Genomic DNA, 21663 nt, shown 5'->3' with positions numbered 1-21663 from the left:
ATGGTTCATACTTTCTCTGGTCTCTTGCACGCTCTTTAGTGAAAGATCAGATAACGGTGCAAGAGTCAGGTAAAAGTTGGAAAACTGTGCCGGTTGGATTTGAACCGGGAACCTTCTGGTTGCAAGTCCTGTATCTAAACCAAAGGTTATAACCTTTCACAGAAAGAAATTCTAGCTATAGCTAGACAGAGTTCTTTCAGAAATAACCCCCCACCTTCACCCAACAATCAAATACTGCCATTGTGATTTGCATATCAAAAATTCAAGGAACTAATAAATTAACATGAATGTCGTGGCTGCATATCAGTGATAGGGCCACACAAAAAGGGTGGAAAACAAGAGAAAAACAGAAGAAATGGAAGAACAGGAGTTGTCCAGGAGAAAATAAGCAGAGTTAAAGTTACTTTGAAATGTAAGCAAATCAATGACCTTTATGGGGTTCTATCTCCTGACCTGAACATGTATTTTCTGTTTAAAGAGCTGGGGAGACGTCGGGGACCATTTCAAAGAGAAGATTGTGTGCACATCCCACGCCTGCATTTAGGCCAGGTGCTGGACATCAAGGGAAGAATCAAGGAAAAGAAGAAGACCTAAGACCTGCCTGATGAAGACCTAGAAGGTCGAAACGTTGCAAAAATAAAAAGTGAGTTTCTTGGAGCTTGAGAACAGTGTGCAGACTTTCTTCTTCTTCTCCTTGAGACAGGGACAGACCATGACAGAAAAATATATATAATTCTTGAGCAATGATACTATCAGAATATAATGTAGAGCTTCAACTAACATTATATATATATATATATATATATATATATATATATATATATATATATATATATATATATATATATATATATGTATATATATATATATATATATATATATATATATACATATACATATACATATATACATACATACATACATACATACACACACACACACACACACACACACACACACACACACACACACACACACACACACACACACACACACACACACACACACACACATACACACAAACACATGAATTGAATTGATGTTGGTGCTATTTGTTTTTTAAATTGTTATTTATATTTTTGTTTGTTTTTTACTTTGCTATTATAATTACATATCTCGATGCATATTATTTTGTTTTGTAAAGAACGTTCTAACCCCTTAAAAAAGCACTTAAAATTATGATTATTGTTGTTGCAATTATTATTATTATTATTACTATCGTTTTTTACTTTTTGAAAATATTTAGAAATAATAATGAAATAAATTGCAATAAACGAAAAATACAAAAAGGTAGGCTATATTTACTCGTTACCCATAAAATGTGTTTGTGATCCAAACATGGCTCCCGACCCAGTGTTTAGGAAACACAGTAGCTACATAATCGAATGATAACAAAATTGTTAAAATCGTCTCCAATCATCTGAATAAAAACAGCTGGATGAAATTAACAGAATTGTCATATTTCCATCATTATGTCCACGACACGTATTTCCCACGGTTTTTATCCAGGCGTTCCTATTTGGGGAATTTATGGCAAATAGCAGGCCTATATTTTTTTTATTTTTTTTTATTATTGAAACATTTCCATTTAAAAAAAAAAATTTGAGCTTGTAGATCCAACAATTCCGTTATTTTTAAAATAAATATTAAACAGAACTATGGTTTGTTTTGGTCATAGTGCATTATTTATTGATTTGATTATTGGTAGGGTGGGTGGTAGGCCACAGAGTCATTTCGTGGTGTATTTCAGTAATATGCGTCGTATATTGAAGTTATTTGTCATATCTGTCTTGTTGTTGTGTGCAGTTTTTGGCTTACAAAACCTAAAAGAAATGTATTTCTATATGTTCCAATATTCAATGCCAAAACCACAATTAAATCACTAATCCCAATTATTTGTAGACAATTAACCACCTAATCCTACAATGTAATGATAGCTCTCGCAAATCAAATGTAATATAATATCCCATATCCCACTGCTGCCCTAAATGGCACCATGAACACATTCAATCAAAGTAGGCTAGTGTTTAGGAAAACAAAGACAAAAGTGGGAAAAAATAACCTACAATATCTTAACCTTCCACCCAGTTATAGTTGATGTATCTATTTGACAGATTTTTGACTTTGCATTTAATTACATTTCACTTGTATTTGTTTTTTCTATCCTATTCTTCCTTCTTTTTTTTCTCTCTTGTTTCTTTATTGACTCTAAATTTATAATATTAATTCCGCTTTTTATGCCAACGTATTGTAGCCTACTAAAATGTCATTTTTGGTCAATCAGTAATTGGATTGTATGTGTACCCGTTTCATCTTGTATTGAGTCCTAGTGTCTGTGGTGTAGTAGTTGTTTGTTGTGTGTGTGTGTGTGTGTGTGTGTTTGTCTGTGTATAACTTTTTGGAAAAATTCAATACAAATATTTGAATAATAACACATAAACGAACCCAATACGGTGTCTAGCGGAGTCCCTCAGGGCTCTGTAGTGGCTTTTCTGTTTTCGCTTTCTACATTAAATATCTTCGCTTGAAATAGCAGATCGACAAGCTCACAGTCACAACGACTGCTATTTTCTGCGAACAATGTTCCCAGAATATGGATGATGGGGTTTAAGTGGTTCATAGGCTCTATGCACAGCAGCCATATTATCGCTTCCTTCACAGGTGTTACCAGTGATACTAATGAAGGCTCTGTTCCATTTAGTGTAGCTCAGTAGTTCTCAGATTTTTGAATTTCAGATTTCCACGACCCAGTTGGGTCCATTTGGTTCCATTTGTACACTCTCAGAGTTACACACCCGTAAAGGGCCATTTAGGAGTGTTTCCATTGAGCCAACATGCACAATATCATGCAGCACCCTGACTCCGTCTGATCAGAATGGAACAGAGCCTTCATTAGTATCATTGGTAACACCTGTGAATGTCTTACAACATGGCTGCTGTGCATAGAGCCTATTAAGGACCTCAAAATACTAGATGTTTCCCGCACGCATTGCCGTTTTCTGCTGCTTGAAAATAATATTCAAGTATTGGCAAAAATAAACAAACATCTAACCTAACTTCAGTGGTGGAAAGTAACTACGCATATGTACTCAAGTAGCCTACTGTAGGCCTACTTATGTACAATTTTGTAATTGGAGCAAAGGCACGATTTGGACTGTCACACTGACATATATTGGCATATTTTGTTGTAGATTAGATTCTGCTCTAGTTAGGACCAAAGTATTCAACCAATCAATACTTGACTGTTTTTTCTACTGTCGTTAGCAATGGTGTATAACGTAACTAAGTACATTTACTCAAGTACTGTACTTAAGTACAATTTTGAGGTACTTTTACTTTACTGGAGTATTTCCAATTTTCTATACTTTTACTCCATTACATCGCAGAGACAAATATTGTACTTTTACACCACTACTTTGAAAACTATAGGCATAGTTACTTTGTAGATTTTGATTATTACCGTATTACAAAATATACATTAACCACCACTTCAGCCCTATTCAAACTTTGGCTATTTGAACATTTTATACATTTGAAAACTTGTGAAACGGGACATTCTGCATAATCAGTAGGCCAATACTTTTGTGCTTTTACTCAGGTACATTTTGAATTACGGATTTTCACTTGTAACAGTGTATCTACAATCTACATTGTAGTATTAATACTTTTATTTAAGTAAAAAATGTGAGTACTTTTTTTTTCCACCACTGCCTTAGTTAACTCATTCATTTAAATGATTTGATCATGTAAACGTACATTTTTTAAATATCTTGTAAAGATGCCGTACTTGTCTAAATTAAATGAAAGTAAATTAACTTAAATAAGTGCTGGTTCAACACGAGAGACATCTGTCCATTGTCTGATGCTGTCATTTCATGCTAATGTCCTCTCAACAGTCTGCCGGTCTCAACAAGAAAAACGAGTGAAATCCTGTATTTTTATAAGTGTAAAATGTTTTATTTAGACGTCTTTATACTGTGCAACAGTAACAATACAATAGTTGTTCATACAATCGAGCGGCGATACAAATACGTAAAACACAGGAGACATCGAAACATTTGTCATTGAGCATGAAATGGCTGCTGAGAATGAGATGCTAGTTTGTATTGTATTGTAATTGTATAATTTTCCCTCAGGGTAAAATGGGAACAGATTAATGTCATCGCTGATTAAATATGCTTTTGGGGGGGGGGGGGGGTCTATTTACATGTGGGTTTTCTAAACAGTTTTTTGAGTTTTAAAGATGTGAAGAATAAGCAATTTGATTCCACTGCAGCTACACAAAAATAAAAATAAAAAGGACAAGGGAGGAAAAAAAAATAACATTCGTTTCCAGTAAAGGGAGAAAGAAAATTGAATGAATTTATGGAGATATTTGAATATCTCCAGATCAATTGGGATTCATATTTTATTTTCAATATTAATCTAATTCCTTTCCAATTTGTCCAGAGCCACCTTTACACGTTCCTTCTACAGGTGGGCATTGTTCACTTTAACCAAGCCTCTCTCAAATACAAAAAAATACAATAATAATAATAATCTGATGAAATAGTCCAGAGTTTTAGGCTGGAGACTGTCCATGAACATTTTTTTTTTCTTAAAAGAAAAAAAAAAAAAAGTCTTAAATGAGCATGCTTTAGGCCTAGCTGACAATTTCCTAACAATTAAAAACAGTTATATGAACACATTCGATTTGGAAGAAAATATATATATAGAATCAGTAAAGCGAAGAATATAAAAGACCATCTTCAGTCATCTGCAAAATAAAAATAATAAAAAACAGAAAATGTAGCTTTATGGGGAATAAATGTTTACCGTTGGTTATCCTGTAAACTCTTTATACAATGTCAAACCGCGAATGCCAACTTTTCCAAAAATAAAACAAAAGTTATAAAAATCCCCACCCAGTTCCTTCTCTTTTTTTTGAAATGTTTCACTTTCCACTACAGTTAAACTTACATATTCCATAATATTTATAACAACAACGGTAATAAAAAGAGAGAGAGAGAGAAAGAAAGAGAGCCTCTACGACAATGGAACTACATTGGCATGGAAACGGTGACGCCTAATTTATACTCCATAACACAGTGGCGTTGCCAACAGGAAGTGATCTACAAACAAAAACAAGAACTCGTATAACAGCTAATGTAGAGCAGTTTTTGTCAGCAAGGCAAGCGATATACCGTCGCACAATGGAGTTTAAATTAAGCTTAAAAGGAGTAGTTCGCCCCAAAAAACACTTTTTTCCTATCAATTACACACTCCATGAAGTCTTACATTTGTGGAGATTTTTTAGTTTTTGTCACATTCCTGAGCCAATAATTCGATGACCAGGTGGCTGCTCAGTAGGAGACTCAATAGTCTCCTATACCAGAGACTTTGCCGGTCATCATATTGGCTTAGGAATGCGACAAAAAAATCTCCATGAATACAAGGCTTCATGGCGTGTGTAATTGATATCAAATAAGTCACTTTTGGGGTGAACTACCCCTTTAACCACTTTGTCCCTGGCGTCCCTATTTTTGGGCATGCCGTGATAAGACATTTTCGAAAAAGTTTTCAAACATTTTGAACATTTCGGAACAATTTTCGAAAACAGGGGCTCAAGTGGTTAGTTTTAGCTGAGCTGGGTCCTGGCGTTGGCTAGCAATAATCCGTCCGAGTCGCTCAGGGGTTTCGAGTCACCCGGACGAGCCGTTCAGAGACGCCTTCCGGGGTTTGCTGCCGCTGCCGAAGGGGAAGGGGCGGGGCTGGGGGGGCGGGGCGGAGGTGGAAGCGGCGCCGTTGGCGGCGGCGGCGGCGGTGGTGTTGTTGTGGGCGGCGGGCTGGAACTGCGGCGGCGGCGGCGGCGGGGGGTGGTGGTGCGGGGACTGGGGAGCGTGCGGGGTGCCGGGGCTGGGCAGCGACGACGACGTGGACGGCACGCCGGCCGGACTGCAGGCTTTGTCGTCGCTGGCCGAGTCGCTCTCCGGACCGGAGCGCGCCCCGGTGCTGTTCTGTCCCTCCTGCTGCAGCTGCTGCTTGTGAGCCGTCTTCATCTTCTTACAGTTGGGCCGCACCCGGTACTTCAGCGGCAACGGGCCGTTCTGGGGAGGGGTTGGGGGGTGGAATTTAAGAAATATTAATTTTTGACATATCTCGAGTAACTTTGTTCGTACATATTTATTATTATTTATTTGTTTGAAAAGGGACAATGTACATTAACCCATTGAGACCTGAAGCCGATTCTACATCTCCTAAATCCCAACAGTTTTCTGTAAAACGTATGTTTCTATATCAGTGGTGCTCAACCTTTTTCATGTCAAGGACCCCCAAAATTATATGTATTTGGCCACGGACCCCCATCAAAATATTTTGTTCCAGGGACAAAATATTCAAAAATAGCAGATATGAGCTTGTATATCTGCTATTTTTGAATAGCCCAAAGTGTAAAATAATGCTTTTTAGCTCAAATCTAAAAATGGCACAGTTGCAGGTCTTAATGGGTTAAACAAATGTAAAGGCTGCCAAGTTATCAGACAGGCTCATTTTCATCAGCATTCCCTTTGCTTGATGTAGTTAACAATAACAATGATATGGTTAAAACATACTCCTACATTGTGGTGAAAAGCACAATACAGTTAAACAATACAGCTTACAGTCACCAATTTACCAGTGAGTTGGTCTAATTTTATGCTTAAAAGCCAATGCAACAATATAAATTAATATGTGCATAAATAATATATTTATATACATATAGCCTATATTAAAAACACTAATAAACATGCATTTTCGAAGTGTTCGCTTACCCTCCTCCAAGTGTAAATATATGCTATATCCATTAACGTGTAGTAATCTTTCAGTGGCTCATCTTCATACATAACTTCAACCTAAAATGAGTTAAAATATGTAAATATTCATCATTTATATTTGGAGAAAAACAAAAATAATAAACATTATCCTGGCGTAGAAAGAATGACTTGATGGCAGTATTCTGGTTTGCCAACCTCACTTTCCTCATGTTATGATTATGATTTGCAAACCGTTTTTAATTTCTCTGCTTGCTTATGAATTCATATTTAGTTTACGTTTTTAATTCCTTGTCATTGAGGACAATGCATGTTCTACCTGGTAGGTACTGGGGATGTCCATTTTACTGCGGAGGAACTTTCTCAGGTGCATGACTGTCATGGCGGCTGGACACTGGAGATATCTCTTATTAGCCACCTGAAAATACAACACTTATTTTTACAATGCATCATAATACAACAAAATATAACAATTACAATGCATCATAATACAACCAAATACAACATTTACAATGCATCATAATACAACAAAATATAACAATTACAATGCATCATAATACAACTAAATACAGCATCTACAATGCATCATAATACAACAAAATATAACATTTATAATGCATCATAAATGCAACATTTATCATGCATAATAATCCAACACCATCAGAAACAGACATCATACAAAAATATATATGTACACATTTCCACTGCATCAATATAAGAGTTATGTTTTGATATATGTTACTGAAGGTTGGTCCACCTTAAAAGGGTTAGGGTTAGTTAAAAGTTAACAAAAAAAATCTAAATAAGAAAAAGCGGTATAAACACATTTGTTTTGACCAGAATGAGTGATGTGAACAAAAATACATTTTATTACCTGTTCTTTAGAATGCCTGTCTTCTGGCCCACTGCCCAGTTTAAGTCTATGGATGGGGAAAGGGACAAACAATAGAAAAGTGATCATTGATAATCCTCACAATATATGAGCACCACTTTACACACATGAACCTAATTTAATTTCCAATTTCTAACTAAATGTAATTCAGTGGCAATGCTGGTTAAGGAAATACAATAATGGCGCGCCTCAATGGTCTGGTTTTCACAATGAATCACAATGAACAAGCTCGTAGTGCGGCACCGAGTGCCGTGCTATGAGCTTGTATATCTGCTATTTGAGTTAAAAACTTTCGCTTTAAAAAAGTATATATATATATTCAAACTAAAGATTTGCACACATTTTCACGATAAAAAAATAATAATACCAGATCTACAAGCTCGTAGCGCGGCACTCGGTGCCGTGCTATGAGCTTGTATATCTGCTATTTTTATATAGCCAAAGAAATCTGAAAATGACACAGGTGCGTTCCCGGTCTCAAAGGGTTAGTCTCACAACACGTTGCATCGTGAGCTTGTAGATCGGCTATTTTAGCTACCGTTGCACAATTAACTCATTAACTGCCATGGACAAATTAATTCGTCAAATTCTGCTATGGCCCAGCCATGCCAAGGACGAGTTTGGACGAGTTTTGAAAAAAATAATTAATGTAAAAAAAAAAATATATATATATATATTTCTTTTTTTTTCACACAGAACCAGAGAAAACGCCATCCGAAGATGTGCTGCTCCATTCACTCCCTGGTTAACTTATTGCTTAAAAATGCTCTATCTCGGCTCCTGTGTACTTTTTTTTTTTACACTATATATTTTTGGCAATACATGCTATAACATGCTACTTGCCACAACTATGGAACGGATTACCGCTATCGGATAATGTTTTCCCCCACATTCTACGAGACCCCTGTGTGTGTAATGAGGGGCTCACCGTGCGGATAGCATTCACCGAAAATATTCCATGATTTTTCAAAGGTTGATAAAATCGCTTGATTTCGCTGGCAGTAGCGTAACACTATTACTCTGGCAGTTCAAGAGTTAAGTGAGGGCATTCCTTTATGAAAAAACATAAAATGATGAGATATGAAGATATAAAAGGTATATCTTGCCCGACAGCGACTATGTGTTTAAACGGTCTACCTGTTCTGGTCAAAGAACTCGATGGACAGGCTAATGATCTCATCGTCTGTTATGATCCTCTTGTCCTCGTCCGCCACCTCGCCTCGATCCTCATTCGATCCGTTCGACGCTGTCAACAAATGCATCGAAAACAAGTCAACGGGGGAGAAAATAATCAACTTAACTAAACTACACCAAATTCAAAACTTAAGCAAAACACAATAATGACAATAACTATTTAAATGCAAGTGTAAAAAAACGAAAATCAGTTTTTCAGCCATGTGTTGATTGGAACCATACAATCACAATAAAAACACAATCAATCCGTTTGAACAACTCACCATCTACAGGGTGTTCCGCATAGAAATCTCTCCTCCTCTTCATTTCATCTGCAACGGACAGGAATTACATTAGAAGCCTGCATGTTCACCCTCAACGTTAGTCACGATCATGTTATCGTGTTGCTTAATTAACCCATTAAGACCTGAAGGCGATTCTACATGTCTCCTAAATCTCAACAGTATTCTGAAAAACCTATGTTTCTATATCAGTGGTGCTCAATCTTTTTCACTTCAAGGACCCCCAAAAGTATATGTATTTCGCCGTAGACCCCCATCAAAATATTTGGTTCCAGGGACCCCCAGAAGCAAAGATTTGAGTTAAAAATGTTTGCTTTAAAATATATATATATTCAAAGATTTGCACACATTTTCACGATTTTTCAAAAATAGCAGATCTACAAGCTCGTAGCGCGGCACTCGGTGCCGTGCTATGAGCTTCCATGTCATTTTACGCATCCATGTCATTTTAAGATTTCCTTAGCTATTAAAAAATAGCAGATATACAAGCCTGCAGATCTGCAAATTATTTATTTTTTTAATCGAGAACATTTGTGCAAATCTTTGAAAAAATATATATTTTTAAATCTTTAAACATTTTTAACTCAAATCTTTGCTTCTGGGGATTTTACAAATGTCATCTAAATCCTAACTGTTTTTTTGTATTTATTTTATTTACTTATGTTGTTATAATAGTAGTGGTTCTCAAACTTTTTTTCATGTCATGGACCCACTTGTAGATCTGCAATGTTTTTGAATAGCCAAAGAAATCTATAAAATGACACAGATGCGTTCCCGGTCTTAATGGGTTAATGACATAGTCTATTTGTATTTGAATGAATACTTCATGAATACTGTGCTTACTTTTGAAGAGCCCAGGGACCAGCTTGTACACGATGTCCTGTAGAGTTTTGTCAGACCTTCAGAGAGAAAAATAAAAGGACAATTGTATGATTTTTAGACACAGTGGTTCTCAAACTTTTGTCAAGGACCCCCAAATTAATATCTATTTGGCCGCTAACCCGCCCCATCTGATTTTTTTTTTAAATGCACCAGGGAGTGCAGGGACACCCACGTTAAGATTTGTGTTGTTAAAACATTTTTTTAAATAAATAAATAAAATAGAAATCACAACGCACAATCGCACGTACTGTATTTTAGGGGTCAAAGGTCATGTCAAAAACTGCAACAGCAACGATATTTACTAATTTAGCTGGGGGACCCCCTGAAGGACCCCCTGGGTGTCCGGACCCCAATTTGAGGACCACTGTTTTAGATCATTAAAACCCACCACCTCATTTACAGTGGTGGAAAGAACTCAACCTCAGCACTTGACTCAAAGTATAGATACTCCTGGTCAAATGTTACTCAACTACAAGTGAAAGTTGCATAGTCAAATATGTACCCGAGTTAAAGAGTTAAAGTAGCCTACTTGCTTTGAAACATTTTTTTTTAAAGTATTTAAAAGTACATGCTTTTTGTATTAAAAAGTACTAAGTAAATAATATCAGTGATCAATGCATTCAAATGTTGTCATTTTCCAAAAGCATTCAGATTGTCCAGAAATCTTCAAAAAAAATATCAGTAGTGAAAATAGCTGTGAAAGCTCACAACATGTCGCAATGCAACAAGTTGTGAGCTTGTAGATCTGCTATATGGTATCTGTTTTGAAACAGGGCTGAAGTGGTTAATTCATAAAGTACTTTTTCTCTTCCTAGAAACAGTATTTATCTTTGAAATGTAGTGGAGTGAAAGTCACAAGTATCCAAAAATGCTAATATAATAAGTGAAGTATACAGATACTCAAACAATGTACTATTCTCAAATAAAAACCGTTTACTACTACTACTACTATATCTAAAGTAAATATAGCTACTTTGTTACTGTCCACTACTGGTCATTTAATTTGTTTCACTCTCAAGAGTTAAACTAACACTTGCCTCTCAATGTATGGATTCAAATGTTTAAGAGTCTCTGAAGATTTTCATCATGGATTTGTCTAATGGCTGCCTATACACTACAGTATGAAAATAATTTTTCATCCTCGTTTACAGTTGGTACCCATATGCAGATGCATATATTCACATTCATGTTGCAGCAAGAGAGTATTATATGCCTTTAGTACCTCGAATGGGGGGAAAAAACCTATCCACATACACACAAATAACGTATTGGTTAAACCAATTCAATCCGGGAACGCATAGCTGTCGCATAGCTGTCATTTTAGATTTTTTTTGCAATAACCATTATTTTATGCTTTGGGCAAAAATAGCAGATACGTATATAAACTCATAGCGTGGAACCGAGTGCTGTGCTACGAGCTTGTAGATCTGCCATTTCCTTTTTTGAAAAATCACGAAAATGTGTGCAAATGTTTGAATATATATATATATTTTAAGCGAACATTTTTAACTCAAATCTTTGCTTCTGGAGATTCTACAAATATCTTCTAAATCCTTATTTTTTTTTTTAAAGAAACGTATGTTGCTATATATCAGCGAGTCTCAAACTTTTTCATGTCATTCTCATGTATTGTCTCAAAATATTTTGTTCCAGGGACCCCCAAAAGCAAAGATTTGAGCAAAAAAATATATTCAAAGATTTGCACATATTTTCGTGATTTCTTTTTCAAAAATAGCAGATCTACAAGCTCATCGCGCGGCACTCAGTGCCACACTATGAGCTTGTATATCTGCTATTTTTGAATAGCCAAAGAAATCTTAAGTGAAACAAATGCGTTCCCGGATTGAATGGGTTAATGTCTCGATATGGAGTTTTTGTGACTAAAGCAAGGAATATGGGGTTAGAATAAACTGACGGATATCAAGTTCAGACGATGTGTAGAGTCTTAATCCAAACACTCTCAAGCACCTGTATGTGACTCTTGTTGTTGAGGAAAGATCTCACCAAGTCAAATACGAGACAGAAGATCAGATATAGCCGCCAGTGTTACTTTCACCCTCGGGAAAGTTATACACTATACAAATTGAAATGAAAATACTACAGTCAATCATTTCACGCCCAGAGGGGGCGACTCGTAAGCCAAGGAGGCAACACTTTGTTGTTGAGTCTACGGGACAATTCTAGACAAAATACGGGAGGATTCCCTTGCTCAAGCCAGCGGTTCTCAAACATTTTCATGTCAAGGACCCCCAAATTGATATGTAATTTGCCGCGGACCCCCCGCATCTGAAAATGTTTTGTGCCAGGGACCCCCAAAAGCAAAAATGTCTGTTAAAAGTTGAAGATTTTTCAAAAAATAGCAGATCTATGAGCTTGTATATATGCCATTTTTGAATAGCCAAAGTATAAAATAATGGTTAAAGAGGTTAAAACGCTATATCAACACATTTTGCTGGGGACCCCCTGGTAGCCCCCCCAAGGACCCCTGGGGGTCCCCGGACCACACTTTGACAACCATCGGCTTAAGCCATAAATACAATGGGTGTGCATGCATGCACAGACAACTACTGCAAACCACAAAAACAAGACATGGCATATTAAATAAGACTGCAGCTTAGAGTGCAGACGAAAAGAAAGAAAGAAAGAAAGATCAAGGATCCCAATGCTCACCTAATGTTGAGAAGAGGTTTAGTTTTGTGGACTTGCACATCACAGATGGGACAGTATTTGCTGGTCTCCAGGTAGCGCACAATGCACATCTTGCAGACTGGAAGCACGCACACACACACACACACACACACACACACACACACACACACACACACACACACACACACACACACACACACACACACACACACACACACACACACACACACACACACACACACACAAACAATTGTAAGAATAACATCATTAGTTACTCAGTCAACTGCACTGGACACACAAGGCATAGCTTGAACTATCCACGTCAAATATGTGAGTGGCTAATTTGTTGCCATGGATAAGTAAATCCCATAATTGAGCAGAGTAGTAAAACCAGGATAAATGAAGACTTTTACAGCGACATTTTATGATTTTATTTGTTTATTTAAAAGTGCTGTAAGCCATAGCCTATTTCCTTAGTTGAAACAAAAAGTTATGTGTTAAAAAGTTCTCTCTCTATATTCTGATAGTATTTGCTATAGAGCCTTTGCTCAGTAACCTGGGGGTCTCCCTGTCTCTTCAGTAAACAGAAAAAAATAAATGTTCAGGTCGGTATCTATCTATTCTATCTAGGCCAATTAGATCCAATCAGGACAGAGAACGCATACAGGATACATGATAAACAAACACAAAAAAAATTGTGCAGGCAAAATTGGAACTGCAACACTTGAAGCTGATAAATGACCTTTGTGGGGTTCTCTCTGCTGATTGGATGAAATTGGTAACCTACAAATAAAATGTATTCTATTTTTTTGTTCACTAAAGACCCGGAGAGAGGGGGGAACCCATGTTACTGAACGAACACTATTACTGAACAAACACACTATAGCAACAAAAAAAAATGTTAGAAACAATGTTAAATGTCTCTATATACACCTACGAGCTTGTAGATCTGATATTTTTTTGAAAAATTGTGCAAATCTTTGAATATATATATTTTTTAAAGCAAACATTTGTAACTGAAATCTTTGCTTTTCTGGGGGTCTTAAAGGGTTTAAAGAAGCCCATACTTGAAAATCATCAACTCAACACTTTTTAAAACTTGTGCAGGCTAATTAATATATAATATATATAACTTACATGAATGCAGACATTCAATGATGGTGGTGGCGTCTATAAAATATCCTCCACAGAGGACACACATGAGATGAGGGTTCAGCTCAGTAATCTTTATCCGGGTCGTTCGATGCATGGTTCTATAGAAAAATGGACCGTCCTGAAGGGAGAGACAAACAAAAACATTTACTTCAAAATGTCATGTTGAACAAAAACAACTAAAAATCCACAAGTCACACAGATGATCTGGTGGACCATTTGGAGGAGTGGGTTTTTAGCCTATTGTTTATTTAACTGTGTCAAACAAACATTATAGGCATCATACTTTATGCTAATAGTCCTATAATAACCTTAGGGCTCGGTGGGAGACAGAGACACTGCCTTGCCTACCGAATGACCCAGGCGAGGAGGGTTCAATGAGAGATCATAAATCAATCACAGGGTGATCAATCGTCGATTGCCTGCTCTCCAGTGTGTGGACACACACACACACACACACACACACACACACACACACACACACACACACACACACACACACACACACACACACACACACACACACACACACACACACACACACACACGATCTCGGTGCTTTTCCCCTTCGTTCAAATGATCACTGATCGCACTACGCCAATGGCTGTGATGACACAAACACATATAGCCTGAAGGTTCAAAGTTTCGTATTGTGCGCATAAAGACATGTCGTTGTTGCAGAACCGGAACGCATAACGCAACGATCGGGTCTCGTTTTCCCAGACAAAACGGAGTGTGTTCTATTGTATTGTTCGGTTTCGTTCTGACGTTGGACCAAAAAGACCTCGGCTTTAAAATAGAGATGAACACGTCCATCATCCGATCCATCCATCCATTCAACCCCGTGTCAGGTGTGCCACATATGGAATATCTTAAGCGTTTCTATGGCAACTTCCTTTGGCGTTCGACCACCTGGCATCTTGCCAGAGAGACAAAATAACTACAAGACGTGGGATTTAGCCAAATCAGGCTCGATAGGGCGATCCCCATCGGGAATAACAATGTGGGGAATTATTATTCTAAAAAGCCTGATTAGCGCTATAAAGGGCTACTCCAGTCGTATACGAAGGTGTCGCTTGCCCCGACCCCCCAGCCCCCCGATCTGCAAGGCTCGTGTCGGCAAGCGACACCATCGTACGACGATCGCAGCCTATATAGCCTGTACATTTTTGGGCTCAGCCCGTCCGTCACTATTAAGGATCGCAACAAGGCACCAACCAGGCAAAGCGGAGAGATCTGCCGTGCTGCCGATAGACAAGCACACACACCACGGCTGCCATTTTGTGAAAGAAACCCCGTCTGCTGGTTGGGAGCGAACTGTAGCGGACTGTGGGGCTTTTTTTCTCTTTCTCCCCCTCTCTTCAAGATCCACAACGATCCACCATGGGATCCATAGGCTGTGGATCGATGCGATATTAACGTGATCTGTTGGGGGTTCCTCTGTTAAGCGATCGCACCGCGGACCGGTTAGAAACAGCATGCGTATTAGAAATAATAATCAGTTAGGGGTGGTTTTCTATTTCATATTTTCGCACGCACGCTTGCGCAGCAGGCAGCAAGCACCAAGTTCTGTGGGCTACACACACACACACACACACACACACACACACACACACACACACACACACACACACACACACACACACACACACACACACACACACACACACGTTTGCAGCAACAACAACAACACGAACACACCACGGTCGACGGACCAGAGGCTGTTTGCATGATGAACTGAACTTGAAACACGTCGGATCACGCGTGCTTCTTTATTCGGCGTCGTTGCCCCCACCAAGACCCCGCACCATCTGAACGTGGATGGTTTATTATTTCATGGTTTCCCCCACTTTAAAAACATGGGGCTGAGAAACCACGCAGATCGAGGTAAAAGTGTTGGAAGCGGATCGAGATCCGACGTGAAATAAGCCCCCCCCCCCGCCCCCACAAAAAAAGTAGCCCGTCGTTCTGATCTGATCCGTTCAGCCATAGGTCGAGATGTGTGTGTGTGTGTGTGTGTGTGTGTGTGTGTGTGTGTGTGTGTGTGTGTGTGTGTGTGTGTGTGTGTGTGTGTGAATAGCCAGTGCATAACGCATAATCAAAAGAGTTATTACACATCATCATGCCATTACACATCATGTATCATTTATAACTGCTTTGTAGCCCTCTGAGCCACGAACAACTGAAGTTTAACCCTGTGAATAATCCATGAGCAATCAATACGCCCCGTGTATGTGAAAGCATATTCATATTCATAAATGTTGGATCGGAGCCATGAGTTCTTCTCCAGGGGGGGGTGAACTATCCGAGACCAATGCTTTCTTGAACGTTTGGATTAAATACCAGCGACATATAAGACCCAGATGGGTAGAATTTTGGACACGGTGGGTTTGGACAGGATACTGACTGATGTATAAGCACATTTGGACATGTGTGAGAAGTTCTCCCTGCGGGGGAACTTCTCACACATGTCCAAATGTACGATCCGTTCTTAAAAGGATCTCCGGGAGAACCTTTTAGGAAGGGATCGCAGGATTGAGCGGTTATAAACAGCGTGTCTAGTAGGCTACGCCATTAATCGATTATCTGCTGTTTGCACAACTGTTCCCTGTCTGTCTGTATGTCCTATGGGAGCTTTGATTATACAGGCGACTGCATTGAAGCAACGCACGGAATGTCTCTATAGCCTATACCACACCGACACACAACATAACAGCACCCAACGTTAAATCATCCATTGTTCGGGGGAGTCATAAACACTGGATAGTTTACTACATGTAAAAGGTCTTATTTCCGAAATTAACAGACTTGCGCTATATGGTCGGGTGTCTTTATAGTAGCCCATACTAAGCTATATAATCTATATTATAGATTCATATAGATGATGTATATGACACCCCAATAGAGCGCCCAGCACCCCTCCACACACATACACACTTTTTTTTTTTAAAGCATAGCCTAATGCATTCCATTCAGTTTTTCCAATGACCCAAAGTGGAAATGTACAAGCTGTCCAGCTCATTTAGCACACATAACATAGCGCTTGCATGCAGGCTCCATAACAAGCATGTTGCACGATCTAACATAAAACCTGTATATTATAGCCTATATCAGGGGTCTTCAACGTTTTCAGCCCAAGGACCCCTTAGCTGATAGAGAGATGAAGCAGGGACCCCCCATTACATACTGTATAAAATTGTATTTTCGTAGATTTCATAGACCAACACCAAACCTCCTTGCCAAAAATAGCCGATCTACAAGCTGGCTTAAGTTCTGTTCAGAATAGGGATAATATTGTTCAAGTGGTTAATGTAAAAAAAATGTTCTAACGTTCAGATTTCAGGTTCTATACCGTGGTGGTTGCCAGGTTCTATAGTGTCACCTGTCCAGATCGAGGTTCCCGTTACAAGCATCTCAAACAGCAGCTGGAAAACCCCAATTAAACCACTGACAAACAATGATCGGGAAAGACCCCCAGACCCAGCTCAAACGATCCACTGTCACTCGTGTTTTTAAACTCAAACGACATTGAGTGCAAAACTGAACAGCACACATAGGCAACCGGTTTAGAATGAACAGTGTCAGCCCGTGCATTTACTTAACAAAGCATGCATGCAAGCTTTAGCCTAAAATCCTAAAAAGGTCGCACAGTGAGATCATACATTTCAGTGTTTTTGGTGAGATATGGCACTGTCATCGTGAAACCTTTAAATATTTGACGAATAAGATGAGTCATGAGTGAATCAACAATTTTCCCAACTGACTGACCACACACACACACACACACACACACACACACACACACACACACACACACACACACACACACACACACACACACACACACACACACACACACACACACACACATATCAGGGATTCACCGATATGCATAGGCTATATTATTTTCATAGAAAGAAAGCCTTGGGTTTGCCATTTACAATTTGACTAAAGACACACAAAAAGCTTTGATCCGCCGTTCCAATAACCTGCCTTTAAGGGACTATTTATCAACACCCAAAGACAACACATCTTAAAATGTCTAAACACAAATGATATAGGCTATACATCCCCTTTTGCGGTAAACAGTCGGCTATTCCAACTGGAATCATGTTTTCACTGCGTGGTATACAGGCTATCGACACTATATCAGCAGCCTTTTGCAGATCATGCCCTGGACAAGTTCTCGCTTGGTTTAAATAAATGTCTGTAAAATCCCCAAAACCTGTGTGAACCGGGGTCACCGTGCAACAGAATTGTTCCATGACCAGCGCCATATTCAGCTTCGATCTCGTTATTGAACAAAGTGACCGCGATCAAAATATTTGTGAATAATTTACAAGACGTGTCACGTCCATGGGACCAACACCGTCCAAGCGGGAACTTAAGTTAATAAAACCAGCATTTGGCCATGTGTGTCCAAAGTCAACACGCAGGCCAATCCGCGACACCCCAAAGATCACAACTCTATAAAATCGGGACATAATATCAACATATATCCATAACAGGGGGACTTGAAGACTCCGACGCCGTTAACAGCTCACCCATCACAGCCTGGATCGACCAAGATCGCCCGCTTTGAACAAATCCAAAGCACACACAACGACCCCCGATCGGGAGCAAACTTAAAACACCACAATCTAGACGGAATAGAGCATGCAATGTGCGTGTTTGTGCGGTTTCATCCACGTGCGTGTGAGAGATCGGAGCTTTTTTTCCGTCCGGGAAGACACAGGAGCCTCCACGTCGGTATGAGAAAGCTGCAGCCATATACCATCCGAAGCAGAAAAAAACCCTTCAACACATCCACCGCTGGATCGCCTACATTTCCCCCGTCGGAACGGAGCGATCGGCCGCCGCAGAACCACACCGCACACAGCCGCTATCGAACGTTACGTACCCACAAGCTGGACCGCCGAACTGCGTGGACTGGAGCCGGGAATAGACAATGAAAGTTAGGGGGTATACACACAGGCGATCAGCAGCAGCAGCATACGATCCGAGCCGCCGCCATCTTGTAACGAGCTGCAGACGCTGTCAGTAGCGCAGAGGAGACGCGGCGCGCACGGCGAACCGGTGGGAGCGCGTGAAACATGCGCGTAAAAAAAAAAGAAGAACTCCTTTATATTCCTTCCCGTTGATCCGAGGCGCGGGTTGTAAAACCGCGATCGGTGATCGTGGTGGCCACGATCGGCGGTGCAAAAAGGGATCACAGTTCGGGTACCAGATGATAAGTTGGTGTCCCCGCAGAGCTAGACTGCAGCAGTGTGTGTATGTGTATGTGTGTGTGTTGCTGTTCTGTGGTAACCGACACCCGACGTCCCCAAAATGGCTTGTAGTTCGACCGCCCCGCGACGGTCACGTGGTCTCATTCCTTAAGGGTGCCTGGAAATTAATGTCGGTGTATTCTTATGGTGGCTGAACAATCCGACCTCCATGCAACGGCGATGAAATAACACGGTATATATATGTCCGATGGTGTCGTTTGAACCATCATAACTTAGAAAGATGTGATCTGTTTGATATGAGCAGACATTAACTTATATAGGCCTCAGCATCAGGCTGTTTAGGTCTTATTTCCTATCATGCACGGCGATGGAATAACAGAGTATTATATTTATGGCTGGTGTCGTTTTAACCATCATATAAGAACATCAACTCAGAAAAGATGCAATCTGTTTGATGTGAGCAGACATTAACTTATATGGTGGTCTCATTACTTAAGGGTGCCTAGAAATAAATGTCGGTGTATTCTTGGAAAATCCTCCAAATAATGCACGGAGCTGAAATAAAACAGTATAGCCTACGATATATATAGATATGTCTGGTGTCATTTTAACCATATATAGGCTATAAGAACATCAACTTAGAAAGATGTGATCTGTTTGATATGAGCAGACATTAACTTAGACATTAGTCTGTTTAGGTTCTTGGTGGCTGAAAATCCTCCACGCACGCGGCGATGAAATAAATGTGTGTCTGGTGTCGTTTAAAGCCAGTGGTTCTCAACCAGTTGTCCGGGGACCACCAGTGGTCCTCGGGGGTGTACCAGGGGCAGGGGGTCCCCAGCGAAATTAGTTAGCGTCATAATCATTTTAACCACTTAGCTTTGGCTATTCAAAAATAGCAGATATACACGCTCGTAGCGTGGCACCTATGAGCTTGTAGATCTGCTATTTTTTTTAAATTCTTGAAAATGTGTGCATATCTGTGAATCGGGTTGGTATATATATATACATTATTAAACGAACATTTTTAACTCAAATCTTTGCTTCTGGGGGTCCCTGGCACAAAACATTATCAGATGGGGGTCCGTGGCCAAATTTATATCAATTTAGGGGGTCATTGGCATGACAAGGGTTGAAAACCACTGGTTTAAACCGTCATCGTGTAAGAACATCAACGTATAGAAAGATTTGATCTGTTTGATATGAGCAGATTAACTATAGACACCAGTCTGTTTAGGTCTTATTTTCCTATACGGGTTTACAGAGTTGTGGCTCAATTACTATTTTAAAAAAAACACGCACTTGCCCAAATAAACCTTTGTGGCAAATATTAGCTTCATGGTAGCTGCACCGCAGGCTGCAGTCTGTAAACGGGGCTTTGAGATGTTGCCCGTGTTGCGTTGGCTTTAGAGCCGAGGACTGAAATAAAAGAGGTCTCGGATGTTTATGGAATTGGAGCCATCGGGGTGCGTTGGTTCAGCAGCTCTGAACCCAAGTAGAGGATATGTCTCTCTCTCTCTCCTCTCCTCTCACTTTCACTGCCCCAATAACAGCAGTGGTGGGAGAAGTAGCCTATACTAAAGTGTTTTACTTATAAGTAAAAGTATCGATACCCTATTGTAGAAATATTGTTTCAAGTTTGGTATTCAAAATTGACGTAAAAGTACAAAAGTACTGGCATCAATATGTACTTAACGTACCAAAAGTAAAAGTACTCATTATATGAGTATATAAAATGTATACAATGCATACAAATCCTTTGAAAATAGCAGATCTACAAGCTCACAAGCTCTATTTTCAAATTGCCAACGTATATAGATCTGATGTGGTTTTGTAATAATAATCAAAATCTACAAAGTAACTAATAACTTAAGTTGTCAAATAATTATAGTGGAGTAAAAGTACAATATTGGCCTTTGAGCAGCTATAGCGGGGTAGAAGTGATAGTACTGAAAATTGGAAGTACTCCAGTAAAGTAAAAAAAAAATACCTCAAAATTGTACTTAAGTAGGCTACAGTAGGTACTTGAGTATATGTATGAGTACATGTACTTAGTTACTTTCCACCATTGCCCATAACAGCACGTTTGCGGAAACACAAGCTCTGCCCTTGTGCTTTTTTCCCTCTACACCTATAACTCTTTGCCAAAAAATAGCCGATCTGAGCTTGTAGATCTGCTATTTTTTGGCTCAAGTTCTCCTCAGAAAAGGAATGCTAGGGTTCAAGTGGTTAATGTAAAAAAAAAAATCATCACACAAAGATTTGGCGGACCCCCTGTATTAACTCTGAGGACCCCCTCGGGGTCCCGGACCCCCTGTTGAAGACCCCTGCTTTAGCCTGTCAGCCATTACTGACGCCCAATCTTTCAGCAAAACCTGTCCCTCCCACCTCCCCCTCTCTCTCTCTCTCTCTCTTGATCACATATGGCTACATAATATGTAGCCATATGTGAGATATATATAGAGATATATATAGTACATACATATATAGGCTATCAGGCATCGTAAACCTACCTGAAATAGCCTGGTGTTTATGGAGAAGCCGTTCCAGTGAGCTATAAATGCAATAAATAAAAGGACTCATAGCTCATCAGGGAG

At 39.4% G+C, this 21663-nt stretch overlaps 1 protein-coding gene across 2 annotated transcripts; it reads right to left on the bottom strand.

Moving 5' to 3' along the window:
- Positions 1-4190: 4190 nt before the first annotated feature.
- Positions 4191-19126, bottom strand: bmi1a (bmi1 polycomb ring finger oncogene 1a). 2 transcript variants are annotated; one of them, XM_084048546.1, is made up of 10 exons: positions 18739-19126; positions 13824-13959; positions 12708-12804; positions 9999-10054; positions 9138-9185; positions 8818-8926; positions 7663-7708; positions 7108-7206; positions 6789-6869; positions 4191-6086 (listed from the first exon to the last, which is right to left on the bottom strand). In XM_084048546.1, exons 2-10 carry the CDS (start codon positions 13933-13935, stop codon positions 5682-5684), a joined length of 1053 nt encoding a protein of 350 aa, XP_083904672.1. In that variant the 5' UTR covers positions 13936-13959; positions 18739-19126; the 3' UTR covers positions 4191-5681. The 2 variants fall into 2 exon arrangements, with proteins under 2 accessions (XP_083904672.1, XP_083904673.1); XM_084048547.1 differs by having other exon boundaries at positions 18811-19126.
- Between the last annotated feature and the right edge of the window lie 2537 nt (positions 19127-21663).

Source organism: Gymnoscopelus microlampas (genome assembly GCF_963454915.1).
Source record: "Gymnoscopelus microlampas genome assembly, chromosome: 22".
In the NCBI taxonomy this organism is placed as follows: domain Eukaryota; kingdom Metazoa; phylum Chordata; class Actinopteri; order Myctophiformes; family Myctophidae; genus Gymnoscopelus; species Gymnoscopelus microlampas.
The sequence above is the reverse complement of the archived record's forward strand: the minus strand, read 5'-3'. Positions and strand labels throughout refer to the sequence as shown.

Excerpts from the sequence above, each read along its gene's own strand:
- bmi1a (XM_084048546.1), bottom strand. The coding sequence starts at position 13,935 with ATGCATCGAACGACCCGGATAAAGATTACTGAGCTGAACCCTCATCTC. Across the intron at positions 9,186-9,998 it reads GGTCCCTGGGCTCTTCAAAA|ATGAAATGAAGAGGAGGAGA; the intron begins GTAAGCACAGTA and ends TGTCCGTTGCAG. Across the intron at positions 7,709-8,817 it reads GAGTTCTTTGACCAGAACAG|ACTTAAACTGGGCAGTGGGC; the intron begins GTAGACCGTTTA and ends CCCCATCCATAG.